Source organism: Hyperolius riggenbachi, chromosome 5 (genome assembly GCF_040937935.1).
Source record: "Hyperolius riggenbachi isolate aHypRig1 chromosome 5, aHypRig1.pri, whole genome shotgun sequence".
Lineage (NCBI taxonomy): Eukaryota > Metazoa > Chordata > Amphibia > Anura > Hyperoliidae > Hyperolius > Hyperolius riggenbachi.
The window spans coordinates 402,370,232-402,391,284 of NC_090650.1; the positions used below are offsets into that span (position 1 = coordinate 402,370,232).

Here is a 21,053-nt window from a genome sequence, read left to right on the forward strand (position 1 = left end):
TGTCTCTCACTGTAATTTCTGTCCCTCTGAGCCCCAGCAAAGCATCTTTGAAGCTCCCGCGGAGCTCCCTATTGGTCCACTGTCTGGACCAAAAATGGTCTTTGCATGGTCTTTGTTTAGCTCTTTGCAGGTTTAAGCTGACGCCCATGAAATGCTTCCCGGCAACATAAAAATCGCAATAGGATAGGCTGTAAAGAACACACTGGGCGATTATATCACCCAAGCGAGTTCTTTATCGCCAGGGCGGTTGGGTGGGTGTAATAGGCAACTGGATTAGGCGATGCACTCATCGCCTACTATAAGAACTCTGTAATGGGATATGGCCCTATGTATCAAAAGTGAGCACTTATAATTACCATTCCAGCTTCTGACCTGCCATCCAGGAAGTGAGCTTTATCAGACAGGATGGGGTAAAGCAGCACACAACTCTATTCTCTGTGCAGAAGCAGGTGGCTTTGTAATCTGGAGGATATGCGGCCATGTGACTGCTTAGTCATATTTGGGACTGTCTATGAAAAGGACTGTGACATCTGCTAATTATCTGCTGTTTGCCAGGTCAAAACTACATTTAAAACTGTGCAAAGAATTTAGCTATCAACTAGGTGTTTAACCACCAAAACAAAAAATTCAGGTCTGATGCACTAACTTTCCGTAATGTTTTCATGTGCAGGTAGCCACGGCTATTTTAGCCATAGCACACATTATGCAATTAGCACAACTCTAGTTACCTGGGTAACTTGTGCATTGCTATGGTAACTCGTGGTATGCTACTTGCGTTAGTGGTGTATGGCACATTACCATAGCAACATATACGTTACACAGGTAATGTGAGAAGGTGAGACTGCAGCACATCATGTGATCAGCAGAAAGAATAATTGGCTGTAGCTTACCTTGCCTGCAGGATCTTTAGACTAGCAGGTGCAGTAAGAGAGCGACCTCTCATCCTGCACACTCCATCTTCCAGCATATGACGTCAAGGATGAGATACAGGTCAGTCGCAACAAAAGCTTCCAGGCACAGTTACACTTCTTCCCTCAGACGATAGCCCTGCGTAATGCAGAACCACCACATTATTCCTCCAGCACAAACACCAATTCTCAGACTGCTAGAACTTGAAAACATTACAGCACAGAACTGCAACTGGTAAATGAATGCTTCTCATCCTGATTTCCACTATTTTAACTCCTATACTGTCCTTGACCTGTAATATTTATATAGTCTGTCAGTAAGTAAAAATGCACAGTTTTCTTAATTCAACTGTGCTTTAACCACTTCACCCCAAAGTGGTTTTTACCTTAACGGTCAAGAGCGATTTTCACCTTTCCATGCTCATCCCTTTCATTTGCCAATAGCTTAATCACTACTAATCCCAATGAATTGATCTATATCTTGTTTTTTTTCACCACCAATTGGGCTTTTTGGGGTTGATATTTGTTTTCAGTAATTACTTTATTTTCTATGCATTTTAAAGGGAAAAACAAGGAAAACATGAAAAAATACACTATTTCTCCAATTTCATCCCCTATAGTTTTATTATAAACACTGCTACTGGACACAAAACCCACACATTTTATCTGCCTATTTGTCCTGGCTATCACAAGATTTAATTATGTTGCTAGTACAAAGTATGGTGACAATATAGTATTTGGAAATAAAGGTGTATTTTTTCTATGGTGTTCTTTTTTTCCACTGTTTTCACAGCACGTGCACAGCGGCAGCAGTACTGTCTGACTTATAAAAAGCCGTTAAGAGGCTCTAGAAGGACGTTTTTATAAGTCAGCTTGTCATTAAGTGGTTAAAGTGATGAATGAAGTATAAGGATTAACCTGTTCACCTCCAGTGGGACGAGTATCTACATCCCTGAAAACTGCACTTGAGCTCCCAGGGACGTAGAAACTCAACCCTTCCTGTTTACAAGCAGTGCACATGTCCACACCCTCGGCTTCACGTGGGGATTTAGCATTCCAACCAGACAGGAGACTGTGTGGGGTCATCTAGTGGCCCCCAAAAATATTACCTTAAAAATATTGTAAAACAAATTTCAGTATTACAGCATAACAAACCCATTTACACTTTCTCCCCCCTCCCTGCCCACATATAACACACATACACACAAAAAAAAGGCCAAAGTGACAGAATTTAAAAGACAATATATAAATTGTTGCCTTAGGGTCTTAGCTTTTTAAATATGCATACCATGAGGGTGTATTATTGTTACTTTTGCAAATAAGGGTTTGTAATTATTGATAGAATACAATGAGAAAACCCAAAACATACACCTTTATTTCCAAACAAAATATTGTCACCATGCATTGTACTAGGGACATAATTTAAATGTTGTAATAACCAGGACAAAAAAATGTGTGGGTTTTATCTACAGTAACACATTTTATTTTACAACTATAATGGCTGAAAACTGAGAAATAATGCATTTTTTAATGGTTTTTTCTTCGTACTCTCTTTAAAATGCATATAAAATAATTTTTAGCAAAAAGTACCACCAAAGAAAGCCTAATTTTTGCCGATCTTTTGGGTGTAATAAGTAGTGATAAGTTATTGCATAATGAATGGAAGCAGTGCTGAAATGTGAACATTTACCTGGGGCTTCCAACCATAGTCTGTCTGCTCAATCGCCGTCCTATCGGGCTGATCTGTTCTCGTGCAGTGTGGTTTTGCAAATTTCCAGACTAGGCCAGTCATGCTCTAATGTGCATGCGTGGCCCCAGCTGGGCGTACACCTCGATCGAGGTCCCGTGGCCAGGAGCATTCTGCCCATGTTTGCTAAGACTGTAACTTACGCTTTAGCTATGGGAGCACAATCATGGGACATGGACGGCCGGGACCTTACATGCGGATCACAGACTCCACTACGGGAGAACGGAGCAGCCAGGAGGGTGGCGAGGGAGCCTCCGGCCTACAGGGGGCTGGAAGAAGCCCCTGGTAAGTATATATCCTTATACTTAGTTTATCTCTGGTTTCCTTTAAGGACTAAAGGCTTGATTCACTAAGCTGCACTGCTAAAGCAAGGAGGAGCGGCCACTAATGCATGCCTTATATAGCTGCTAATGTGAAGGAGCGGCCACTAATGCATGCCTTATATAGCTGCTATGTAAGGAGTGTGCCTTCTTTAGGAGAGTGCCTTACTTAGATAAGAGCGTGCCTTCCTATACATAGTTACTATGTATAGGAAGGCACGCTCCTATCTAAGGAAGGCACGTTCCTAAGGAAGGCACGCTCCTTACATAGCAGGAAGTACTGCTATGTAAGGCATGCATTAGTGGCCGCTCCTTCACATTAAGGTGCCCTGCTTTAGCAGTGCAGCTTAGTGAATCAAGCCCTAAAATAGAAAGAGCATACTAACATTTTTACTTCTATTGAAAATCATTTTAGGGGTAATTCTTGTTCTTGCTTAATGTGCTTGGTGGTGAGAATTTGTTGACATTCTCACAGGAATCTTGCTAAGCGAAATTGGGGCTAATTCGCCACAAGACCGAACTTTAAAAATTTTGTTTGCTCATCCCTAGTATAAACATTGCCTGGCTCATTAATCTTTTGTTCTGTACCTGAGATTTCGCCAAAGTGTCACATTAATTCTGAGCATTATTCTATTCACAGGGAAACTGTGTGTCGGTGAGCACCAGTTCCTTATCACTGACAGCTACGTTGAAATACTCTAATGGCACCATTGTGAACGATGGGTTGGGAGGAAACAGCACAATCCTGTTTGACAGCTGCTGGGCCAACTACACCGACCTCGTCCTCAAACTGCCAGGTAAGAGCAACCTCCCAATACCAACAGAGCCGAACTTGCCAACAAAATAGGAAAGATGTGGGACTCCGTGGAGGAAAAACAATTGGCAAACAAAAGGTCACTCACCATTACCACATGCAGACACAATATCAACATATGGCATGGATGCTGTGTGATTGCGGTGGGGCACAAAACTCAGAGCAGACCGCCACAATGTCCATTTTGCATCTAAAAGAAGCTTGCTCATGTGTAGTCCAGGCGGGAGCCTAATTTACTAAGACATCCCCAGAGATATCCAAGCAACTCCAGTAGGAATACCACAAGTCTGGATTGGCATTTTTACTGCTATTAGGTGGTAAAACTCTCACTTGAGACATATTGAAGCATAAGTACTTATTTTAGTGAAGTTAAGTTTAGTGACTATGCTACAGTAAATCTGGGCGAAAGTCATGCCTGGTAAATTGGGCGTCCCCATAGGCCACAATGCAATTTGCATCAACTCTGGCTAGTGGTGGTGGGTATTAGTGTTAGGCGTAGGTAGAGGGGAGATTAGTGTTAGACGTAGGTAGTGTAATGGTCAGTGTTAGGCATAAGTATGAGAGAGGTTAGTGTTAGGCATATATAGGGGGTAAGTTAGTGTTAGGTTTAGGTAAGGGGGAGGCTAGTGTTAGGTGTAGGTAGCAGGAAGGGGAGTTAATGTTAGGCGTAAGTAAGGGGGAGGATAGTGTTAGGCATAGATAGGCGGTTAGTGTTAGTTGTAGGTAAGGGGGAGGCTAGTGTTAGGTGTAGGTAGCAGGAAGGGGAGTTAATGTTAGGCGTAAGAAGGGGGAGGTTAGTGTTAAGGCGTAGGTAGGGAGGCAAGTTCGCTTTAGGTGTAGGTAGAGGGAAGTTACTGTTAGATGTACTGTCCTTGTGTAGCAGGGGCAAGCGCTGTAAAAAGTGAGCAGGAGATTTGGGCACAGACAGCGTCACCATGAACCATATTAGGAATTAGGGCTATAGCAGAGCTCAGTGACTGATTTAGGCAACGTCAGAAGACGGAGCAGTGTTAGGCATAGGTAGGGAGTGATTAATGTGAGGTATATTTTAGGGAAGTGAATAGTAGAAAATCAGTAATATTATCGATATTCTACCATTTACAACATCTCGCCCCCATATTAACAGGCATCTCTAAATGTACGCATTTCTAGGCATAGGAATTGTGTAGTTAGGAGTTAGAACATTTCTTAATTTGAATTGCTGCTCCACATCCCCATCTGTGAGTATTTCCAGTGCTTCCTTTCCAGAAAGCTGAGAATTTTTTCCCAAACAAGAATGTCAGAGACAGAAACCACTATCATATTTTCTTTGTAGAACCAGGAAGGCGTTAGAATCCCTTTATGTTTCCTTTCTTGGGCACCCTTATCTCTGCCAGGTCTCACACTAAGGCCTACGGAGGTCTCAGGGACTGAAAGTGAGGTGCAGTGTCTCCACTTGGTCCCACTGGTGACCCATGTGACATTAGTTCAGCAACCAATGACAGGGTAGTCTCTACCAGCCTCTCAGTATAGAGCACCAGTCAATAAGTAGCCTCACACATGTCAGTTCTTCTGGGAAACATAATAGTTTCTTCTATTACAGGCAGCGGATACCAGCTGGAGTTTGTCCTTAACCAGGTCTCTGCTCAGACTAGAGCATTTGCTGCTAAATCTTTACCACCACCGACCACCGCAGCTACTAACACCACCACAGCTACCAACGCTACCACAACTACAACAAACCAACCTCATCCCCAACCCAACCCAGACCCTGATGATGGGGACTCAGCTGTCGCCACCTACAGTCCCTTCCAACCACTGCTGGTGCTGGCCGTCACCCTGATGACCATCAACCTGCTTATGGGTGATGAATAAACAATTGCTGCATCACTGGTGAGTTTCATTACTACTATTTTTATTTTATTTTACTTTATTTTATTTTACAGTTAGAAATAATGTGTATGGACAGTATCACACATTTTTCCCCTCACCATGCCATTTATATATTTGAGATAAAAAAAAATAAAATAATGCACCAAAATATACTGGTACCTTAAAATCGCAATTGCACGATCTTAGCAGACAGGGCCGTTTTTGACACACACTGATATTTGAGAAGTGAAATTAAGTTTACTGGATTTACAGAAAGTGCGCACTAATTGTTTAAATAACATTAGGCAGGTGCATAAATTTGGGCACTGTTGACATTTTATTGATTCCAAAACCTTTAGAACTAATTATTGGAACTCCAATTTGACTTGGTAAGCTCAGTGACCCCTGACCTACATACACAGGCAAATCTAGTTATGAGAAAGAGTATTTAAGGGAGTCAATTGTAAGTTTCACACCTCTTTTAATTTTATCAGAAAAGTAGCAACATGGGGTTCTCAAAACAACTCTCAAATGACCTGAAGACAAAGATTGTTCATCACCATCATGGATTAGGGGAAGGATACAGAAAGCTGTCTCAGAGATTTCAGCTGTCTGTTTACACAGTTAGGAACTTATTGAGGAAATGAAAGACCACAGGCTCAGTTCAAGTTCCAGCTCGAAGTGGCAGACCAAGAAAAATCTCAGATAAACAAAAGTGACGAATGGTGAGAACAGTCAGAGTCAACCCACAGGCCAGCCCCAAAGACCTACAACATCATCTTGCTGCAGATGGAGTTGCTGTGTAACGTTCAACCATTCGGCGCACTTTACAGGGAGATGCTGTATGCGAGAGTGTTGCAGAGGAGGCCCACAACACAAACAGAGCCGCTTGAGGTATGCTAAGGCAGATTTGGACAAGCCAGCTTCATTTTGGAATAAGGTGCTGTGGACTGATGATACTAAAATTGAGTTATTTGGGCATAATAAGGGGAGTTATGCATGGAGGGAAAACAACACAGCATGTCAAGAAAAACACCTTCTACCTACAGTAAACTGTGGTGGTTCCATCATGCTTTGGGGCTGTGTGGCCAGTGCAGGGACTGGAAATCTTGTCAAAGTTGAGGGACATGGATTCCACTCAATATGAGCAGATTTTGGAGACTAATGTCCATGAATCAGTGACAAAGCTGAAACTGAGCCGGGGCTGGATCTTTCAACAAGTCAGCGACCCTAAACACTGCTCAAAATCTACTAAGGCATTCATGCAGAGAAACAAGTACAACATTCTGGAATGGCCATCTCAGTCCCCAGACTTGACTATAATTGAAAATCTGTGGTGTGAGTTAAAGAGAGCTGTCCATGCTCGGAAGCCATCAAACCTGAATGAACTACAGATGTTTTGTAAAGTGGGATGGTCCAAATGCCTTCAACCAGTATCCAGACTCTCATTGGAACCTACAGGAAGCGTTTAGAGGCTGTAATTTCTGCAAAAGGAGGATCTACTAAATATTGATTTCATTTCTTTTTTGTGGTGCCCAAATGTATGCACTTGCCTAATTTTGTTTAAACAATTATTGCACACTTTCTGTAAATCCAATAAACTTCATTTCACTTCTCAAATATCACTGTGTGTGTCTCCTATATGATATACGGTATTTAACTGACATTTTTTTATTGTAACAACCAACAATTTATACAGGAAAAATATGATGATTAACAAGGTTGCCCAAACTTTTGCATCCCACTGTATACAAGTTTGTCCGTGCGTGCACCAATGTCACACTTCCGCAGCTGGGAGCATTCTGCGCCTGGGCAGTAGTACTGCGCAGGCACAGAACACTCCCGGGCATGGGAGCTTGGCAGAGGTGCGCGCGCAGCCAGGCCTCACATGCGCAAAAGCATACAACTTGTCATACTGACCAAATTACCTGAGGGATTTCCTAGAGAAAGGAGTGGTCAGAAAAGATGGCGAGGGACCCCACAAACCTAATGGGGCTGGAGAAAGCCGCAGATAAGTACTTTAAATAACCCCACTTCCATCTCAGGTACACTAAGTGTTAATTCACTAAAGAATATTTTCTCTCCAGTCCATAACTTATCACCTCTGTGGTTGTTTTCACATGCAGTAGGTAGGGAGGGAAGGAGCACATGCAGGCAAGATGTAGCTCCACCCCTCCTGCTACCAGGACGATTACAGGTAGCCTGCGTAGGACAGCAAGGGAAGGAGAGAGAGAGAGGCTGTGGCTGTGTATGTGGGTCTTGGTCTGTGTATGTTTCTGTGTTCGTGTGAATTTATCTATGTTTGTGTGCGTATGTGTGGCTATATATGTGTGTGTGTGTGTGTGTGTGTGTGTGTGTGTGTGTGTGTGTGTGTATGTATGTATGTATGTATATATATATATATATATGTATATGTATGTATGTATGTATTTATATATATATATATATGTGTATGTATATATATATATATATATATATATATATATATATATATAGGCTGTGGCTGTGTATGTGGGTCTTGGTCTGTGTATGTTTCTGTGTTCGTGTGAATTTATCTATGTTTGTGTGCGTATGTGTGGCTATATATGTGTGTGTGTGTGTGTGTATGTATGTATGTATGTATATATATATATATATATATGTATATGTATGTATGTATGTATATATATATATATATATATATATATATATATATATATATATATATATATATATATATATATGTGTATGTATATATATATATATATATATATACACAGAGAGGGAGGGACACCAAACATACATACATACACACACATATATATATATATATATATATATATATATATATATATATATATATATATATGTGTGTGTGTATGTATGTATGTTTGGTGTCCCTCCCTCTCTGTGTGCCTGCTGCATAAACTAATCAAAAATAAAGCAGACAGCTCGGAATGCTTCTATATACATTGCAGTCTGTAGTAACACTCCACTTAAAGGGGCACTATGGTGAAGAATTGTAAAGTGTAAAATATGTGCAAATATACAAATAAAAAGTATGTTTTTTTCCAGTGTAAAATGAGCTATAAATTACTTTTCTCCTATGTTGCTGTCACTTACAGTAGGTAGTAGAAATCTGACAGAAGCGACAGGTTTTAGACTAGTCCATCTCTTCATAGGGGATTCTCAGGGACTTATTTATTTTCAACAGCACTTAGTGAATGGCAGTTGCTCTGTCCAACTGCCAAAAAACTGTGTAGCGAGCAGAGTTTAAATCCCTTTTAGGGAATATCTTTATTAAAATAAAAGCCTTGCTGAGAATCCCCTATGAAAAGATGGACTAGCCCAAAACCTTTCACTTCTGTCAGGTTTCTACAACCTACTGTAAGTGACAGCAACATAGGAGAAAAGTAATTTATGGCTCATATTACTCTGGAAAAAAACGTACTTCTTATTTGTCTATGTTTGCACATATTTTAAATTGTACAATTTTTCGCCAATTGCCATAGCGCCCCTTTAACAGCTCAGGCCAGGTCACACGCTATACACTTGCACTTCTCTCTATGAATTAACATCCTGTCCTAACTTTCGAATGCTGTTGTTATCTTAAAGAGAACCCGAGGTGGGTTTTAAGAATCCTATTAGCACACAGAGGCTGGTTCTGCATATAATCACCAGCCTCTGTTACAATACTGTTCCCCCCAGGATCCCCTGCGCTTTGCTGTCATCCCTAAAAGAAACCGCCATGCTAGCGACACGCAGCGTGTCACTAGCAGGCTGTTTACATGCAGACTGTCACTCTCCGCCGCTCCCCGCCTCCTCTATAGCGCCGCTCCCCGCCTGCGTCGCTTCCCTCCCCGTCTCCGTAAACTGATTGGAGGGAAGGGACGCAGACGGGGAGTGGCACTATAGAGGAGGCGGGGGAGCGGCGGAGAGTGAAAATCTGCATGTAAACAGCCTGCTAGCGACACGCTGTGTGTCGCTAGCCTGGCGGTTTCTTTTGGGGGGGGGGGCAACAGAGCGCAGGAGAGGCCTGGGGGGAACAGTATAGTAACAGAGGCTGGTGATTATATGCAGAACCAGCCTCTGTGTGCTAATAGTATTCTTAAAACCCACCTCGGGTTCTCTTTAAGGATTGAAACCTTAACTTTAGAAATCACTCGTTAACGTAAAGACAGAATCCTTATTTTAACCACTTGCCGACCAGAGGTATTTTCACTGATCGGTGCTGCGTGGGCTCTACAGCCCGCAGCACCGATCAGGAGTGCAGCAGGGCGATCAGACTACCCCCCCCTTTTTTCCCCACTAGGGGGATGTCCTGCTGGGGGGGTCTGATCGCCGCCGGCCATTAGTGGGTAGCGGGGGGGGGGGCTTCTCAAAGCCCCCCTCCGCAGCGTTTTGTGCGCTCCCTCCCTCCCCTTACCTCCCTCTCCCTTCCTGGGCTGCGCAGGACGGATATCCGTCCTGCGCATTGTGGGATAGGCTTCAGCCTATCATATGCAGGCGATCCCCGGCCAATCAGAGGCCGGGGATCGCCGATCTGCCTTACGGCGCTGCTGCGCAGCAGCGCCGTATGATGTAAACAGCGGGGATTTCTTCCCCGCCTGTTTACATTTTGCCGGCGAGCCGCTATCGGCGGCTCTCCGGCTGTTCACGGAGACACCCTCCGTGAACTGACATGGAAAGGCCGCTCGATCAAGCGGCCGTTTCCATGGTAACCCGCAGACGACCAGTTTACGCCAATCGGCGTTAGCTGGTTGTCAAGAGGTTAGGGGTTGGCTGAGGTAAATTGCGTTGTAACCATGGTGATAACAGTAAAAACAGAATTGTTATTAAAGACAGGATTGAGCTTAGAGAACTGTGGCCGTTATGGCTGCAGTAGTGTCTGAATCACACACCTGAAACAAAGAAGCAGTAAATCTTGACAGATTTTTGTTAGAAACAACTGATCCAAATGCTTTTCAGGGTCTATGGCTAAAAGTATTAAAGTCAGTGGATCAGCAGGACAGCCAGACAATGTGCAATATTTAAAAGGTAAAAGGAAATGCATATGAAGATGCTTATGTTGCATTTATTGCTATTGTTGCCAGGATAATAATGATATTTTTCTGTTTCACAGAGCAGTCAGACCAGCAGGAACAATGGATAGCCAATGGCATTCATGGAAGGACGCATCTCTCTGTGTGCTCAGGGATATCAATATGTGCTATATGTAGTGTGTGTAGTGCAATCTACCAGTGTAATCTCTATCGCCTATCAATGAAAAATAAAGCAAGCCTTACGCCATGTATGCAATACATTCACAATAATAAATAGATGTCATAACTTATAATTATATGTTAGCTTTCATTTACTGATTTTTGATCAAATATTTGCACTAAATTACATCTATTTATATCTGAAAATTATGAAATAAACTATTTTTGGTACAAATTATTCTGCACTCTCTTTAATTATTTGCCAATAACTCTACAGCTTCAGATCACTCTGTAGAAGCCAGATCGGTATGTAGGTATCTTCTGGTTCCTGTAAAATGTGCGTCATGATAGTTATTGTAATGTATTTACAGTACTGTATCTCAAAAACTTGAGTACACCACTCACGTTTGTAAATATTTTATTATATCTTTTAATGGACAACACTGAAAGAGGAGCTTTAACCAAGATTTGAACTTCATCCCAATCAGTAGCTGATACCCACTTTCCCATGAGAAATCTTAACCTTTTCTCAAATCGATCATCAGAGGGGTCTGTAGGGCTGATATTGTGGTGAAACCCCTCCCACAGTGTGATGTCATGGCCATGGTCCTGACAGTTTGCTGTCTGTGAACCTCATTGCTTTGTGGGAAATAGTGGCTTTTTCCAACTGCCAAGCAAGCCGTATCTGCCTCTGTGCATAGAACTCTCAGTTACGGACGTTCTGTACAGATCACCTGGCAGAACTAAAGATGCCACTACCAGTAATACATTTCAAAATGTAAATCAGGGAGAAGAAAGATTTACAATGGCCAAACACTGACTAAATAATCTGTAAAAGAATATTGTAAACAATAAGCACTTTTATTTATTATGTTATTTTCACGACAGTTCCTCTTTAAGATATGACACTTTGATATACAGGTACAGGGGCGTAACTAGAAATCACTGGGCCCTCCTGCGAAACTTTGAATGGGGCCCCCTCCCCCACACTTTCTGCACAGATAAACTGAACAAAAAACCGACAGACAAGTGTACTCCCAGCCTCAGCTTATTATACTCACTCTGTCCATCTCTGATGGAGCAGAACTGTCTCTGCAGACTTCTCCAGCATCACTACAGTGCACAGCACTTGGGGAGGGGTAGAGATTCTGGGGGTAGAGCAGCGCTGTACACAAGAGCCTGCTGCACACTGAATAGGGACTGTTTACAAATCTTTGTCTACAAAACTTTGTATGATTCATTATCAGTGGCTGAACAGATGCAGTCATTAAAACAATTGTGCAGAGAAATAGAAAGCATTTTCTCCCTGTGCCCTTATTTGTCAGTGTCTCAGGACAGGCAAGAAAAACTTCTCCCTCCTACGGGGCCCCCTGAGGCTTTTGGCCCCCCCCTGCGGCTGCATGCCTTGCAGGGTCTATTGTTACTCCCCTGTACAGGTAGTCTCCGGTCAACAAACGAGGATTTTAGATTCATTCTTAACCTGAATCTGTTCTTAAGTCGGAACATTGTGCCATCTCTGTCCCCTGTACCTCCGCTGAGCCCACCTGTGCCTCCAATGTCCCCCTCTGTGTCTCCTCTGCCCCGGTTCCCTCAGTGTCTCCATCTGCGCCACCTCCTCTCTGTGCCTCTACTGTGTATCTCTGCATCAACTGAGTCTCTCTGTACCACCTCTGATACCTGCCCCCTTTGTGCCTCCTCCTCCGCCCCTTTCTCCAGGGCTGGATCACAGGTTTGTGTAAAATGTGCATGTAGAACGTGGAACTCTCTCTATAGTATAGTGTACCACTTTTGAATGTCTTTGAATTTTTTTAATTGATTTTCTCAAAAACTGTATGGTCTTTTTGAAAAATGTTTTTTTTGACTTGTTCCCACTGTCATGCCGTTTGTATTGGCAGGTCGTTCGTATGCCGGGGACTACCTGTAATGTAAAGTAGCCAGTGTACAGCTTAAATAACAGTGTACATTTGCTGTAACATCATTTATCTCTATTAGTTAGCTATTAAAAGGTATTATTTTTTACAAAACGTTGTTTTTTTCTACCTATATAATTTGTTTGGCTAACACGGTACAGTAACTTTTTTGCTACTGCAACATCAAAGAAACACAACACACAGCCATTAATGTCTAAATCACTTCTAAGATCATTCTAAGAAATTGATGCCCAATTAGACATTTTCCCTCCCAGGGTCTTGCTACTTGTGAGGGCTGATGCACACATAGAGCACCTCTGAGTGTTTTTTTAAAACGCTAGCGCTTTCAAAAGCGCTTGGCTAATGTATCTGGATGGGATGGATCACACAAAGCGATGTGATTTTTGACAAAACGCAGTCGCGGATCCTGCAGCATTTCTGAGGCGATTCAGCCTAAATGTTAAAGAGAATCTGTCCTGTCCGATTTGTACAATAAAAAACATACTAATTGAGTCACTGTGATCTACTGGATCCCTCTTTGCCATTTCCGCCGCTCCCCGCCGTGATCCTGGCTTTTAATTGACAGTTTTAGGGAGTGTTTACAAACAAAAAACATGGCCGCTAACCAGGAAGTGATGTTTGTGTGTGTATATATATATATATATATATATATATATATATATATATGTTACAGTATACTACAACTTTTTATTACATAGTGAACTCCGGTCAGCCACTTTACCACCACATATTTATATATATATATATTTACGCTCCTTTTAACACCCTTTCCCCACCAGGAGCGTAGATATATGCACCTCCCGCCGCTACCGCCGCTGTCCACGCTCCCGCTCGCTCCCACGCTCGTGCACGCCAACGGCTGCTCGCCCGGAGATCAATGAATGGGAAAAAACGTTCCCGTTCGTTGATCTCAGCCCCCCAGCAATGATCGGCTGCTTCTATGAGAAGCAGCGCGATCATTGTGAAAAAAAAAGGTTTCCCAGCCTCATTGTACTTCCTGTAAGCGTACTTCCTACGCTTACAGGTTGCATGCACAAAAAGTTACTGTGGCCATCTTGTGGCCAAATAGTAAAACTACACCCAAAAGCATTTTTTATATACAAATACATAGGTTTACATTATAAATTAACTCATTACCTCCCACACTCTTCAAATTTTTTTTTTTTGTAATAAAAAAAAAAATTACAATAAAAAAAAATACATAAATAGTTACCTTAGGGACTGAACTCTTTAAATATTTGTCAAGAGGGTAGAACACTGTTACTTTATGAACTATGGGCTTGTAATTAGGGATGGACGCAAAACTGAAAAAAATGCAACTTTATTTCCAAATAAAATATTGGCGCCAAACATTGTGATAGGGACATAATTTAAACAGTGTAATAACCAGGACAAATGGGCAAATACATTTCATGGGTTTTAATTACAGTAACATGCATTAGTTAAAAACTATAATGGCTGAAAACTGAATAATAATAATTTTTTTTTGCAAATTTTTTCCTATTTTCCTATTAAAACACATTTAGAATAAAATAATTCTTGGCATAATGTCCCACCTAAAGAAAGCCTAATTGGTGACGAAAAAAAAAACAAGATATAGTTCATATCATTGCGATAAGTAATGTTAAAGTTATAGACGAATGAATGGAAGGAGCGCTGAAAGGTGAAAATTGCTCTGGTGCTCAAGGGGTAAAACCCCTCAGTGGTGAAGTGGTTAATGTCCCTACCAGGACCAATTCATTTAGCAGTATGTTTTTGAATGGTGGGAGTAAATCCTCTGGTTTGCCCGGGGAAACGCGGTAAGCAAATACAAACTCATGCCAGCCTGTGTTCCTGCCCACCGCTGCTGCCACCTATTTAATGCTGGAGGGGAGCGCTTAGGGGAGAGCCTGAGGTGAGGGGGGAGGGACTGTCACCTCCCCGCCGATGTGGGTGGCCAATGCTCTCCCCTTATGCTGCGACCCCTCCTCTCCCCCAACACGCCCCCCGCGGCTTCATGGCTTGCAGCCCCTATTGTTACGCCACTGGTATCAGCAATCAAAGCAGGAGGACAAGCACAGCGGATGTAAAACAGGTGCCGAGCGGATGCGATTTCAGTCCTGTTTTGCATCCGCTGCAAGTCTGAACTGAGCCTTTCCCAACTTACGCATCGCATGCTGTGCATTACTGCATCTGAACCCACCGCACCGCAATACATGTGTAAAGCCCCATAGGAATATCCTTGCATCATCTTTCAGATGCCGTGTGAAAGGGTCCTAAATATAAAAATTTACATAACTACTTAATGAGCTTAAAGGGATACTGTTAGGGGGTCGGGGGAAAATGAGCTGAACTTACCCGGGGCTTCTAATGGTCCCCCGCAGACATCCTGTGTTGGCGCAGCCACTCACCGATGCTCCGGCCCCGCCTCCGGTTCACTTCTGGAATTTCAGACTTTAAAGTCAGAAAACCACTGCGCCTGCGTTGCCATGTCCTCACTCCTGCTGATGTCACCAGGAGTGTACTACGCAGACACAGACCATACTGGGCCTGCGCTGTGCGCTCTTGATGACATCAGCGGGATCGAGGACACGGCAACGCAGGCGCAGTGGTTTTCAGGCTTTAAAGTCTGAAATTCCAGAAGTGAATCGGAGGTGGGGCCGGAGCATCGGTGAGTGGCTGCGCGGGCACAGGACGTCTGCGGGGGACCATTAGAAGCCCCGGGTAAGTTCAGCTCATTTTCCCCTGATCCCCCTACAGTATCCCTTTAATGAAGTGATGAATAATTTCTGTACACCATGTGTGTTTACATGTGGGAAAATGCACAGTGCTGCAGTGCGAGAAATGGATTTTAAGTGTGAACTAGCACACTGATTAGCATTTGTTCTCAGTTTAAATGCATTTTTGCAGAAAACGTACATTAAAACAGACAATTGTGACCCCCTGCATAAAAGACTGAACTCCATGACAGCACCCCAGTAACTGCTTGCTCTACTCAACCCCCCTCACTGTTACCATGACTGGGGTAGGGTACGAGCCCTAATGTGTCCCAATACTCCCCTTGGTAAAGCCAGAATTTATGCCACTCTTCCTGCGTTCAGCTGTGTTGACGCAGCTAAACCGGTGACCCAATAATCTGTTGCCCATTGCAAACGCCTTGTGCCATAACCTAGTTATGCCTCTGCCCCATGTTTAAAAGCACGTATGCCCCAAGTAAGGTATTTTTTTTTTAAACCTACATTGGGTGAGAAATCGCTACTTTCAGAATATCCACATTTTGTTGCTTTTCAGCCTGAAATAAAACAAACAAACAAAGACAAATCTGTTTTTACAGCTGTACGTACATGCTTAGTGCAACTTCTGACAGTCTAATGAAAAACATACAAGTAAGAAAAAATAAGTCAGAAAAAATAAAGAAAAAAAAATGGAATTGAATAGCTGAAAGAACCGTATGTGTCAGTACTTAGTGGAACCACCATGAACCTTAATTACACTGCTCTGTCTTTTGGGATACAACTCTAGGGACTTTACATCTAGACTGTGCAATACTTGCATACTCTTCTTTTCAGAACTGTTCAAATTCAGTCAATTCAGATGGCAACTATTGGTAGAGTGCAATCTCGAGTCATTGTATAGATTTCAGTGGGGTTTAAGTCTGGGCTCTGACTTGGCTACACAAGGACATTCACCTTTATCTCCTTCAGACACTGTGTAGTGAGTTTACTGTGTGTTTAGGGTCACAGTGGGAAGATTTGCCTTCTACTATGACAACCTTCTGATACAGGGCGGCAGGTTGTCTTCAAGAATTCAATGGTATTTTGCCCCATCCATTTTTCTTTCTGCCCTTACAAGTGCCCCAGTCCCCACTGCAGAGAAACACCCCAACAGGATATTACCACCTTCATGCTTTACTGTAGGCACAATGAGCTGTATTGGCTTTCTCTCAGATAGCCCGTTTGGTGTTCAGCCCCCCCCCCCCCCCCAAAAAAAAAAATTGTTGTTACATTAGACCATTTCTTTTACTCTCAGTCTTTGGTGTTTTTTTGTATTTTTGGTGTCTGATGAAGCAGAACCTGTGAAAGGGCTATCAGGCCCTCTGTTTGTACTCTCTTTTTGAGTGCCTGGTTGTCTGTACATGGGATTAGAATGGAGGATTGTACGCTAATTGAACGGCACCCAACTCTACTCCTTTGTTGATCTTTAGTGTGTACTTTGGCAAAGCTCACCCAGCACTTAATGTGGCCTTTCTTGGCGTGTCTTTTTCTTGTAACTCACTCATAAAAGCCGTATGTGCGAAGCACTTGTAATACTGTTGTCAAACATATACCTAGTGGCCGCTCTTTGCCATAAATTCCTGTAACTGCTGCAAAGTTACCAATGGCAACTAGTTTCTTCATTTCTATTTTATCCAGTTTTAATTTGCATATTCGGTAGTTATGCATTGTGAGAGACCATGGTCGTTCACTTACAGCTGAGTTATCACAAATACCTTTTGTTTTAAAGAGAATCTGTATTGTTAAAATCGCACAAAAGTAAACATACCAGTGTGTTAGGGGACATCTCCTATTACCCTCTGTCACAATTTCGCCGCTCCCCGCCGCATTAAAAGTAGTCAAAAACCGTTTTAAAAAGTTTGTTTATAAACAAACAAAATGGCCACCAAAACAGGAAGTAGGTTGATGTACAGCATGTCCACACATAGAAAATACATCCATACACAAGCAGGCTGTATACAGCTTTCCTTTTGAATCTCAAAAGATCATTTGTGTGTTTACCTTCTGTCCCCTTCTTCTCTCACCCACTGAAGTGACAGGCTTCCTGCAGACAGCTCTGCCTGTGTTTGTAATTCCTCAGTATGTGTCAGCCAGCTACTTTCACAGCCTAACAGAGGAGGATTTTTATCCAGCTCTCTTCTATCACTGATAAGATAGCAGAGAAGCTGCTGGCTTATGTAAATAAAACACACACTGGAGTGTGCATAGATGAACAGACCAGCACGGAAGAGTTGGCAGCCTTCCAGACACAGGCCGACAAGTCTGACAAGGGAAAGATACATTGATTTATTACAGAGACCGTGATAGTACAAAGTGCTGCAGTGAGCCAGAACAGATTAGAATAGGTTTAGGAACGTGTAGGATGGTAGAAAAAACGTTGTAATTTTTGTTACAGAGTCACTTTAAGGCAAACTTCACTGAGTGTTGGCTTTTAAGTAGGAGGGCTTTTTCATCTTTTTTAGTCACCTTTACTTTTTTGTATCTGTTATGGTCAGAACAAGAAGTCTGGCTACATCGGGATCTGGCCGGCTAATACACAAAGTGGCCGACTGATGCGGCCAACGTGGGAACAACTTGTTCTTAACTGAACTATTTGGACTTTGGCCAACCAGAACACAAAATGACAGGAACCAGACGGACAAGTCCGGAAGAGAGGCAAAAAGGAAAGTTCAGCTATGGCATCTGCTCCTCCCCCTCCACTTTGTAAGTTCTACTTGTATTGGCCAAATCAGTCGTCCACTTTGCGTATTTTCCAGCCAGATCCCAAAGTGGCCATCTTCGGGTTCTGGCCGTAACATATCCAATTCATGGCTTGTGACACTGACTGTGCATAACTTTTCCCAGAGATCCTGTGACAGTGTCTTGCCACAGAGATGGTGAATAAGATGCAAATAATTTTGCATCTTATTCACCATCTTATATAAAATATACACAGTTCACCAGCACACCAATAGTAGCGTTAAATACTCTGCACTTTTAGTGTGCAATTATTCCACAAGAAAGTCCAACAATTGTTTTCTGGGGCCTCGTACGGTGCCCCTTTCTCAAGGCGTGTGGTATGTGGTATCATAACATGCCTTGAGAAAAGGGGACCGTGCCAGGCCCCCAGAACAATTGTTGGATTTTCTCTGGAATGATTGCACACTAAAAGGGCAGAGTATTTAATGCTACTAGTGGTGTGCTGGCGAACTGTGTATATTTGCTATAATGGTGACTTTGCCATAAGTCACCTCACCAAGCACACAGAAACAGATGGTGTGCCTGCTTCACTAGAACTATTATTCCCCATCTTGGCATGCTTCTGTATCCAGCTACTCAGCAACTTAGAGGTCTAACTGCTAAATATTCTGGAGGAACCCTAATAAAGGAAATCCACAAGTGCTGCATAATTAATCCGTGCAAATTATTATCAGGATAATAATCCTGATTCAAAGCTTCCTGTCTGTAAAATACAAACTTTAGTCTCCAGCAATGCTTAGCTACTACGATAAGGAATTACACACATAGGGCTCAATTCACAAAACTTCTCATGACCAGGGACAGATTTAGGCCAAGGTCACCTAGGCCATGGTCTAGGGCACCACAGGAGCAAGGGCGGGTGAGCAGCAGGCTAAACTTTTGCAGCATTTGCAAGCTTGTCGCGCCTGACCATGGTACTCTCCTGCCAGACGCCTGTGCATTGGCCACCCTGCTCTCTGTGCATGTTGGCGTAGTGGCGGGCGGCTACGGACTCAGGCAGCATTGCAGAGTTGCAAGTGGAGGAAGTGGAACTCACATCTCCACTTGTCTCCACCATAGAAGCTTCCTTTTCCCCTCTGTCTCCATCAGCCGCCGATGTACATCTGCCCCTCCGGCCGGTGTCTCCCCTTGTGACTCGCTGGCATGTTACCACGTTAAAAACACGACAACGAAAAAAGTCCTTTATTGCTCTGGATTAACCAGGGATACTTACCTTGCAATAATCCCACGCCAGTATCCTCAGGAGTGGTCCCACGCACCCGCCCAACTCCCGGGGGTCAATGGCTATAGACAGCCTTTGCAATCTGTATTGCATAAGCTAGAAACACAAAAATTGTTTGCTAAGACAAGAATTTTCGGCAAACAGTGTCATAAACAAAATGGCTGCTGAGGAATTCCCGTTCCCCGGAGGCCACCTCAGAATGTCAGACTGAGCGTTATTTCACATAAATAGGTGGGTCCAGGGGACCAGGGCACCTCCTGCTCTGGTCACCTGGACCCACCATCTATGTGAAAAATGGCTGGTTTTGCCACTCTAGTGTGGCCTCCAGCGTTCCGGGATTTCCCAGTGGCCATTTTGATCGCATCACTGTTTGCCGAAATTTCTTTTTTCAAAGGCAACATTTTCGTGTTCATAGCCTCTGCTATACAGATGCAGAGGCTGACTGTGACCATTCAGTGGCGGGAGTTCGTCAGTGTGGGAGGGTGGTGAGATGTCCTAAGAGGATACTGGCGTGGGACCACTTCTAAGGATACTGGCGTGGGATTTTCGCAAGGTAAGTATCCCTGGTTAATTTAGAACAATAAAGGACTTTTTTCGTTGTCGTGTTTTTATTTCTTTTTTTAACTCTGCAGAAATGGGTAAGGGGTACCGTGTACCCCTACACTCATTTCTCCTGGGGTGGGGGAGGCTTCCGGGGTCCGCTTGTTAAAGAGGAACCCCGGATGGCACAATGAACCCCCCAGGACGTCGGCGGCCCCCACCTCCTCCTGGGGCACCGGAGGTGGGGAAGAGCCCCTTGTCCATGGATTGGACAAGGGCTCTGGGGGAGAGGGGGAGGTTGACCGCCCCTCTCCTCCAGAGCCCCCCCCCCATACCATGGACCATGCAGGCTGGTATAGCTCAGGGTGCGAAGCCCCACGTGGCCGGGACTCCGCATTCTGGCTATCCCAGCCTGCATGGGAGACAAGGAGTTAAGGAGGCTTGGAAGGGGGGACCCCACGCTGTCTGTTTTCATGAAATGTATACAATATGTATACAGAACTCGGAATGCAGTAACCTGTACTGCAGCAGTGTCATTTTACACAGTTTAAAAAACATTTTTCCTATGAAACTTTGAAATCTATTTGCTCAAAAACTACAAGGTCTTTTCACAATTTTTTTTTTACCATGTTCCTACTCATCTGCTTATTATACATGCCAAATTTGGTGATGATAGCATGTACAGGGGCTTTACAATTAACCGCAGAAGTTGGCACTATTGACTTCAATAGAAATGCACTCGGAACACGAAAATTCAGAACAAAAATTCGGTTTTCGGATGCGGTACATGAAATTTCAAAGAAATCGGAATTCAGCTGTTCCGATCAGCCCTAGAAGCGATCACCTGCGCAGAAGTGTATTGCAAAAATACGCTTCCGTGCAATGCATAAAACTTGCGTGGCTAACGTGACTTATGCAGTCGACTTATGCGACGTATGCAGTCGCGTGAGGGATGCAGCAAAAACGTCACTTCCGTCACATAAAGCCGCACTGCGTCAGTATAAAGAAAAGACTATGCAGATGTAGTCCCGTTTTTTTTTTTTTTTTT

The 21,053-nt window shown here is 43.3% G+C and overlaps 1 protein-coding gene across 1 annotated transcript in view; it reads left to right on the plus strand.

Annotated features, from left to right (window-relative positions):
* Window positions 1–10,932, plus strand: part of LOC137519142 (fibrocystin-L-like) — a 249,726-nt gene extending 238,794 nt beyond the window's left edge. Inside the window, exons 55-57 of the mRNA XM_068237924.1 lie at window positions 3,616–3,772; window positions 5,372–5,661; window positions 10,742–10,932. Coding sequence (XP_068094025.1) covers window positions 3,616–3,772; window positions 5,372–5,643 — 429 coding nt within the window. The 3' untranslated portion in view covers window positions 5,644–5,661; window positions 10,742–10,932. The remainder of the gene's footprint in view (window positions 1–3,615; window positions 3,773–5,371; window positions 5,662–10,741) is intronic.
* Window positions 10,933–21,053: the final 10,121 nt, after the last annotated feature.